Source organism: Micromesistius poutassou (genome assembly GCF_964030765.1).
Source record: "Micromesistius poutassou genome assembly, chromosome: 1".
In the NCBI taxonomy this organism is placed as follows: Eukaryota; Metazoa; Chordata; class Actinopteri; order Gadiformes; family Gadidae; genus Micromesistius; species Micromesistius poutassou.
Genome location: NC_140271.1, coordinates 229501 through 239227, shown reverse-complemented (window position 1 = coordinate 239227; position 9727 = coordinate 229501). Strand labels below are relative to the sequence as shown.

General features: G+C 42.0%; 1 protein-coding gene across 1 annotated transcript; it reads right to left on the bottom strand.

The window, feature by feature from the left end:
- Window positions 1-6572: 6572 nt before the first annotated feature.
- On the bottom strand, window positions 6573-9117 carry LOC311381333 (zona pellucida sperm-binding protein 3-like; the record flags this gene model as incomplete). Its single annotated transcript, XM_084488449.1, has 9 exons — window positions 6573-6766; window positions 7004-7177; window positions 7262-7425; window positions 7511-7605; window positions 7694-7811; window positions 7901-8078; window positions 8388-8491; window positions 8581-8696; window positions 8779-9117. The coding sequence occupies 9 exons, from the start codon at window positions 9115-9117 to the stop codon at window positions 6573-6575; spliced, it is 1482 nt and encodes a 493-aa protein (XP_084344575.1).
- Window positions 9118-9727: the final 610 nt, after the last annotated feature.

The following is a 9727-nucleotide window of genomic DNA, read 5'->3' as shown; positions in this document are numbered from 1 at the left end:
CTATTTTTGGGGTGAAAAACACACCCCCTTTTGAACTCAATGGCTCATGGGTACTTTGAAATTTATCCTACAGACTAATCCTTATGTCAGATTGAAGATAATGGGCCATAGATGATATGTGCCAAAGGAATTTTGTCAAAGTCGAAAAACCTGGGATCCTTGGGGAATTTACTGTTTTTAACTAAATTCAAAATGGCGGGAAATCTGGCTACCGGAAGTGCTAAGTTAGTATCTGCAAATTTCTTCATTATGAGGATTTGCATATGTGTGCAAAGTTTCATGAGTTTAGGTCCAACCGGTGACGAGTTATGCTTGTGCAAACGTTGAAATTTTGGCATAGTTGGTATAGCGCCACCTAGGGGAGAATGTGAATTTGAGGGCTAGAATATCAAATTTTTCACCAGTCCCGCAAAATGTGCCAAATAAAAATGAGTTTTCGAATATGTGCAGGGGGGGAAAAATGCAGTCGAAATCCTGGAAAATAATAATAAGAAGAATCACGAGGGTTTCAATAGGGTCCTTGCCAAAGTTTGGCTCGGTCCCTAATTAAAACTGCGCGCAGTGATGAACGGGACCTCGCGCCGGCTTGCAGCCGCCACTACGAGGTCCCGTTCATCACTGCGCGCAGTTTTAAAAAAAAATCGCGCCGGCTTGCGGCCGCGTCACGTGCCGTCGTAACATGTGTGCTGGCAAGATGTGCACATGTTAGGACCGCACGTGACGCAGCCGCAAGCCGGCACGAGGTCCCGTTCATCACTGCGCGCAGTTTTAAAAAAGCGCAGTTTTAAAAAAAATTCGCGAATTTATGTAATCTGTAGAAGCAGAGGTGCCCTGTGGTGTCCTACTGATTGTTTTGACATTAACATGTAAGACCACATTTAACTGAATTACATGTTCATTAACCCTACATCAATGATCCAATAAATTCCCTAGGAGGAGTTTGTTGAAATACAAGACCACGGAATTATTCAAAATGGTCAACTTTGACAGCACGCCACGGCCATGCCGTTCAACGTACAGTCACAAATAACATGGCGTTGGTTGAGCACCATTTTTTGACTGTAATGACTAATTGTGAAGCAGATCCGATAAATTCCCTAGGAGGAGTTCGTTCAAATACAAGGGGAAAAAAGCGAAAATAAGACCACGGAATTCAAAACGGCCAACTTTGACGGCACGCCACGGACACGCCCTTCAACGTACAGTCACAAATAACACGGCGTTGGTTGAGCTCCATGTCATGACTGTACTGACCAATTGTGAAGCAGATCCGATAAATTCCCTAGGAGGAGTTAGTTCAAATACAAGGCGACGGAATTCAAAAATGGCCAACTTTGACATCACGCCACGGACACGCCCTTCAACGTACAGTCCCAAATAGCACGATTTTGGTTCAGCACCACTTCATGACTGTACTGACCAAATTTGAAGCAGATCCGATAAATTCCCTAGGAGGAGTTAGTTCAAATACAAGGCGACGGAATTCAAAAATGGCCAACTTTGACGGCATGCCACGGACACGCCCTTCAACGTACAGTCACAAATAGCACGATTTTGGTTTAGCACCACTTCATGACTGTACTGACCAATTTTGAAGCAGATCCGATAAATTCCCTAGGAGGAGTTCATTCAAATACAAGGCAAAAAAGTGAAAATTTTTCAAAATGGCCGCCGAGAGTGAAAATGAAAAAATTAAAATTTCCGACTTCCGGTGGGGTTTGGAGCATGGGTCCAAGAGGCTTTTCTGTAGGTCATGGGACCTTATACGTGCCTACCGATTTTCATACATATTGGTGAAACGTGGCGCAAGGGCTGCTTTTTAAAGTTCCTGTAGGGGGCGCTACACACATGAGAAACACGATTTTTGGTATGTGAGCTATCGGCACTAGTCTACACGTGACCTGTGAATTTCATATTCATAACTATTACGGTGTCCGCAGAGTGATCGACCCTCCTCTGGCGGCCATGTTGTTTTTTAAATCGACTTAATTTTAATTGAGCAGTTAGAACTTTGGTATTTAACGGCCACTGAGTTGGTCCCGCTCAAATCAAACATTGCGTCTATGAACTGTGGCTATTTTAGTAACAGGCCACGCCCATTTCGATGCCACGCCCCATTTGAAAAATTGTTGAATTAATCTTGTTCAGAATTTGATTCTAAACAACTTTAGTAGAGAGGTCCAACACCATAGGAGTACAATTAATGTAGATATGTGCAATTTACTATTTTTGGGGTGAAAAACACACCCCTTTTTGAACTCAATGGCTCATGGGTACTTTGAAATTTATCCTACAGACTAATCCTAATGTCAGATTGAAGATAATGGGCCATAGATGATATGTGCCAAAGGATTTTTGTCAAAGTCGAAAAACCTGGGATCCTTGGGGAATTTACTGTTTTTAACTAAATTCAAAATGGCGGGAAATCTGGCTACCGGAAGTGCTAAGTTAGTATCTGCAAATTTGTTCATTATGAGGATTTGCATATGTGTGCAAAGTTTCATGAGTTTAGGTCCAACCGGTGACGAGTTATGCTTGTGCAAACGTTGAAATTTTGGCATAGTTGGTATAGCGCCACCTAGGGGCGAATGTGAATTTGAGGGCTAGAATATCAAATTTTTCACCAGTCCCACAAAATGTGCCAAATAAAAATGAGTTTTCGAATATGTGCAGGGGGGGAAAAATGCAGTCGAAGACGGAGAAAAATAATAATAAGAAGAAGAAACACGAGGATTTCAATAGGGTCCTTGCCAAGTTTGGCTCGGTCCCTAATAATAACGTTTTATGTAAACAACAAAGGAGGTTAAGACAAAAAACGTGGTTAACATTCAACTGCTCAAAATGTCTAAAGTGATTCAGTCTATTGGGGAAAAAATAAAAATAAAGAGCCAAGGAGAAGGCAAAAGGCTGGGATATGGTGCGAAATGGTGGGGATTGGTGTTGACAGCAGTGGTGTATTTTTTGTAGTGGGTATACTGTGATTCCCTCCTAGCCTCTTCCACACCCGTCCTACCACCACCACACCCACTGTCGCATACAGTAGCCTACAACCACCATAAGTCATTGAGATTATTCAACACTCGATATTGTCATCAGTTTCTAGGACATTAAACATTCAAATTAAAATCACCATTAGGCACTAGCATCAAATAAACTATAAAGAATCAATAAATAAATACTTGTTGGCTATATAAACACTGTATACAGTGTTTATATAGCCAACAAGTATTTAAAGAAATGTCCAGAATGTTCCACTGTTGAACTTTCACGATGAAAGAGCGGGAAAATGAACGACCCAACGGCTGGGTCAAAATAACCCAACCAGATGTTCACCTGCGAATAAGCCCCTTATACCATTTTACCCTGCACAAACAACCCAGTAGTGTGTTTACAGTGCCCCAAACAACCCAGAATTTTGACCCAGCATAAATAACCAAGCAATGTGTTTACAAAAATAACCCAGCACTTTTTACTGAGTATTACTGTATATGTCACCAGCCTGGCGCGATACTAATGTGCAAAGGAGACGACGACGGGATACTTGAGTCTGTCCTGTGCAATAAAGTTTTAGAGACAAGAAAAAGAGTTGGTAATTTGTCAAACAATTACAACTCAATAAAATAAAATACCCTATATAAGAAACAATAAATGCGAAAATACTAAATAAAAACATGTAGGCTATGTTTCCCATACAAAAATACTTAGATAATAAATTAAGATAAATAAAACATATCAGCAACTGTTCTAAGACGTGTTATTGTTATTGTTGTTATCAATGACACTCTATGACACTTGGAATCCGCCACAACAAGCGTGGCTATCACAAAGCTAAACAATTTATATGCCTAGAAGCTAGGTGCTTGCTAATGCTACATATCCGTGTACTCCAGGTAGAAGCCAAATGCTAAAAACAATAGTATATAGTAAAAACAATAGTCTATAGTAAAAACAATAGTATATAGTCAAAACAATAGCCTGTCCAATAGTAATTAGAGGCGAGGGAGGGCCATCAGACTTGTCACTCAAACCTGCACGCCAGTAGTAAGGAGAGTTGATTCATGATATATTAGTCGAGCTGAGGTTGACAGCGCACAGGTTGAATTCATGAATGAAAGTATGTACGTTCAGTGACAGAACTGTCATACTTTCATTCATAAAATTAACAGAATTTCCGCCACTATCGAAATTGATACGTGTCATTGCGCATTTCTTAGTGGGCATACGGAAATGCTGGAGCTTTCTTAATGGGTATACGGCGTATACCTGCGTATCACGTAGACTACACCACTGGTTGAAAGGGATGTTTAGTGACGTGAATCAAAAACAGTAACGTAGTTTTGTGGGAGGTCGTCCTGAAACGGTTCTTCCTCGTCATCGTTTTCATCGTCCTCCGGCTCACCTAACGCTGCAATATTATGCAACATTGCTGTCACACAAAGTACAGCGCACTTTGCTGGCGAAAACTGGAGCCCCCCGCCGGACTTGTGGCGGCATCTGAAGCGCAACTTCCACCTCCCGATTATGCGCTCTACCAGGGCCGGAGTGGGACCCATTTTTAGCCCGCGAGTTTCAGGCACATACCGGCCCACTTTTTTCCAGGAGTGGAAGAATTTGAATAAATGAACAGCGCAAAACTCTTACTATCCCCTTTTATTGTATATTGGATCAACGTTTGGCAAATGTAAAATCCACCTCAAGAATCAGTTTATAAGAAAAAAACTTACTTTAAGTATCAATTATATATAAAACATACAATGTTAACCCATTACATATTTTGGATAATTTCAATTCATCATGTCAGTTCTCTGTGTGGGTTATCTTATATCAAATAATTTAAATATATTTCCTTTTTCCTTATAAGTCCTCTCTACCTGTCCCCTTAGTCCTGTCTTCATGTCTATCGGGTTCACCAGCAGCATCAGACAAGCTGGACTGCTGAGGCTACCAAATATTTTATATTCTATATAATTCACCATCTATCACGTCTGTTGTCTTTTATATTTTACATGAAATATGTTGTCCAGTTTGTCCTCTTCAGCGTCAGACTGGCTTATCTCTTCTGATGCTACAAAAAACAGGTTACTTTATTGCTTGGGCTAACTCACACAGATCATGCTGGAGTTTACATGTTGATTTTTACAAATTTTGTGATTCGTCACAGGGCTTAACAAAATGAACTAGACTAATGAATTGGTTTAAGCTTGTATGCTCAGGTTGGCATTGCAAACATAGCACAAATAGCTAAATTATGTATGTTGGTAATTAATTAGATCCTCATCTCTTTACCGGCTGCAACTTGTCTGTCCTCAGTAAACAGTCATTTATTTTGGCACATTTGGCGGCATCTTCCTCCAGTCTTTTTTTTTTTTTTTTAATCTGGCCTTTTCGGCTCCTCCTGGCTTTTTCCTGCCCTCCACAAGCAAAGACACTTGCCGATTCTGTTCACTATTTCTCTTGTTACCGCTCAAGAAAAGACGCAACATGGACCAATCCAACTCAAATATTTGGGACATCTGGACATCATTACATAGGCTGTCAAGTTGTCTATAGTAAGCTTCCTTCCATCTGACTCGACAACTTAAGCCATTAGAGAATCCAATGATCCTCCACACCATTATTTACCAATCACCAAGGCGTGCCTTCATACCAAATTTACTCTTACATTTATTATTTCAAACACCATTTTCCACAACCATCATCTTTTAATGCACATGTGTATGTTTACTGCTCACGGTTCAACTAATTGTCGTTTTGTTCGAGGGCTCAGGACTAACATGAGCATTTAAATATAGTACCCAAGATCCGTTTTGTTAGTGTACTTTAGAGCAATTATGAATTAGTGGTGGCTCGATCGTGAATGAATCAGTTTGAACTAACGACTCTTTAAAATGAACGAAACGACCTGATTCGCCGCTCTCGTTCGTCGTTCGTTCGTTCTCCGAGACTCGACTCCCAGCTCCACCCACTAGTCGCTGACTCGCGAGTTGCCGTTTGTTCACTGACTGTGTTTAGCGGTGAAGACTCAAGGACTGAGAAGTCACGAGAGCCAGCCAGGCAACAACATCCCGATTCCGAACTCCTCAGCTAAAAGGAACTTAGTTAATGTGTTGATTGATGACCGTTTGCACGATCGTGATTCGTTTGAGAATCAGAACGGGGGAGGAGCTGGGTCTGACCGACTCAGTGACTGAGAATCATGATTCACCACTACCGGAAATGCGAACAAACTACTCTTGGCGAACTGATTCATTCAAAGAAATCATGAAATCCACCACTATTATGAATACATTTTGGATTAAATGTAAATATACCTTCCTGTACTTAAAAGCAGCAGCGAAGGTGCAGTCAGGGCTCCTTTCAACATTCATGACCGCAAAACCCACCTAAGAATGACTCAACAGTTTCATAGAAAATAGTCTGCAACCAACCAAACATATAAGTGCCCTAAAATGAGCCATCTCGGCTTGTCTAGTTTAATGTAGTGATTTACCAGAAATATATATATAAAGACTTGGTTAAGGCAAGTGCTGCAGAAACTGGACAGAAAAATATAAATCATGGAGAGTAAATGTTTATTTTTTGGGTTTCTTTTCCAGAAGTTCCTGCTTTTGGGTTTGCTGGGCCATCATTGTCGTATTCTTGTTTTCAGCTCGGCCGTCAGACTGATGGGCTTGTGTTTCAGGCTCTGCCAGGTCTAGAGTTGGCCTCTTCTGTGCCACAACAACTGTAGTCACAGCTTCATCCTCGCCACTGGCCTCATCCTCTTCTGCCATAAAGAGAAATAGTTGACTTACTAGCTCCTTGTCTAGTAGGTCCTAAACCTCAAACAGCCCTTTATTCACATTACCTTGTTTAGAAGTGACATTTGTGTGGACCCTCTGTTCCAATGCCGGCAACAAATGCTCAGGTACCAGTACTTTGTCTAGATCTGCAGAAATAATTACAGAAATAATAAATGAAAGGCAATTTGTATTGTATAATTTAATAACTTTCGGAATCTTACCCTTTTTAGACTCCGTGCCCATCTTTGAGGCCTGGCCACTCCTCCACTGGCTTCCGTAGAAAGTAGAGCTTCCCATTTTGGAGATGACGGGAGGGACTTCCTCTTTAGGGATGAAGCCACTTTTCTTGGTTGGCAACACCAGGATGGGACCCACATGTTCTTCATCTTCATACACTGGTCAAAAACACAAAAGGAATAGTTTCAGAACCATATGCAAAGTTTAATCACAAGCTTTTTGAAGACACTCATATTTTATACCTTGTTCTTTCGAGCCACTCTTCCAGGAGCTGGACGCTGCAGAGTTTGCATGACTAAGAGGACGAGATTCGCCATAGCTCCGGGGTTTACCATAGCCTTGACCCATCTCGTTTTGCCCACCACAAGTGGCGCATAAGTAGTCATTGCCGTCAGCAGAGCGCCATCTTAAAAAAAAAAAAATTGTAACATTTTAAAGTCGTTTTCTTTTTAAGTGCTATACAGCTGGCAACGGGATCAGATTAGGCTTGCCTTCCGTTCATGTAAGTGCACGCCTTGGTTTGGAGCATTGGTTTCTCAGCATCAATGGTGACGGGTGTAGCAGTTAGCTGGCATGTAATGTAGAGCTGTGGAAAGTAGTTAATTACTGTAGAGATTTACATTTGCAAACTTAACCAAGACTTCATTTAGCATAATAAATGTTGAAAGTCTTACTTCTCCCCGTTCTTCCTGGTGAAATCTAAAGGCATTTATGACCAGGCGAAGTTTGTCATCCTGGGTCCTGGGGAGGAACTGGGAGTGGGCACCCTGAAGCTGAGAATCCATCAGACACCTAAGACCGACCAGGACCTCCAGTCACGAGTTGAAATCTCTGGGTGTTGTTTTAAAGTTCAAGATTGAAAGTCCTAAAGGCAAACTCACCCGTTGTTTTCAATGAAGTCGTACCGGGGCGTGGACTCCCTGGAGGGGTACAGCGTGGCCACACAGCTGCTCATGAACACCCGGAGGTCCATGTGGTTGCCCACCCTGATGGACGCCTCCAGGCAGATGGGCTCGCTGAGGTGGAACACGTTGGAGCTCCTCTCATGCAGCCAGTCACCTACAAAACACAAACTCAACTAGCGAGGGCTGACGAGGACCAAGTGGGATAGGACGGGGGATTTGGGCAGGATAATGTGGTGGCTAGGCTGTTTGACTCAGAAGCAAGATAGTACTGGTTCGATTCTCCAAGCAAGGGCACATACAGGTGACTGACCTAACGACTAAACCGTTCCTTAATGACATGCATCTCAAGTCAAGTCCTTTTGTTAAAGACTACCGAATAGTAAATAGTATCCAACAACCCATTTTTTTTAGTAATTGATAAGACATTTATATGAAATGTCCACTGACACCCAAGAGAACACACTTGTCATGATCCTGAAGTTGAAGTCAAGGGTTTCCACAGCTGATTGAGTGGCGGTGAACGGGACCCAGGTAGGTTGGAGAGGCGAACTGGATAAGCTGTACTTCCTGGGGAATCAGAACAAAGAAATGCCTTCACAGGGTAGGCCTACAACATGTGGGCTAATAAGTCACGGTAGAGGAGCAGAGATGTAGACCTTTCATAATGGCACTCAATTGGAATTACTGCCTCCTCCATTCGGATCAGACCGTCTTCAGACGTCAAAGGAGTGTAGATGAGAAGGTTTGTGTAGACCAGGGAACTCTCAGTCATCTGTGGGAAGCCAAGAAAGTTATTCATTGCATGTGCTGCATTACAAAAATGAACACGTACATACATTTAAGTTTATTCTAACCCAGTGCTTGGTTCCGCAGTCTGAAAGCCCAACGACAATTTTGTACTCGTCCTTGGATGTCTCCAGAGCGCTGCAGACATGGTCATACACCACGCCGAGACGCAGCTCAGCCGGCTGAATTGGAGCTCCAAGTTGAAACATGTCAGCTTTCACCGTGATTTCCATTAAGTCTGAGTAGCACGACACGGCAACTGTTTTAACACGTTCACTTTTTTCGTTGAACGTTTCTTGCTGGATGAACGTTTGTTTGCCAAGCAGAGGTTGAAGGGCAAGAGATGGTGGTATGCAGACTGCGGAGGATAGTAAAGTAAGGAGCGAGAAAAGCGTGGAGGTCTTCATCCTGTAAATCAAACTTAACGCTGAAGTTAACAGTTAAGCTGCTTGAAGTTGGCGACCACACTCTTCTGCAACCTACTTGATATAAGTGTCCGCTGCTCACACTACTTAAACTGAGCAATCAGACAAGACGACAGTGGCAGGCTTTCAATTGCACACCTGAACTCACTTACCATTAATCACACACACACACACACACACACACACACAATGTAAAACACTTGGGCTGTCTTGGAAAGCGCTCAATTATTAATATTTGGCCTATATCAACTTTAGCTTTTATGAAATAAATATTGTGCCACTGGCATGGAATACAAACGGTTACATAGAAAGAAAATGAATGAATCAACCTTTAATTTAATGTTTAATTCAGTAAATCAATGTTCAATAAAACCTTTTTTTTTCAATGAATTGAAATATAAACATTTGAAGTTGTCAATTGATTTTCAACAGCCTCTAAAGAGCTCTCCTACAAGCTGAACAACAGTTGATTGATGGATCCTATGTTACACCGTATTCTCCCACCAAACATTTTGACGTCCTGGCAGATTCAGTGCAATGTCGGTCTCTGACTCGGCTTTGTGACCAACGTCGAATCGACGTGATATCGACG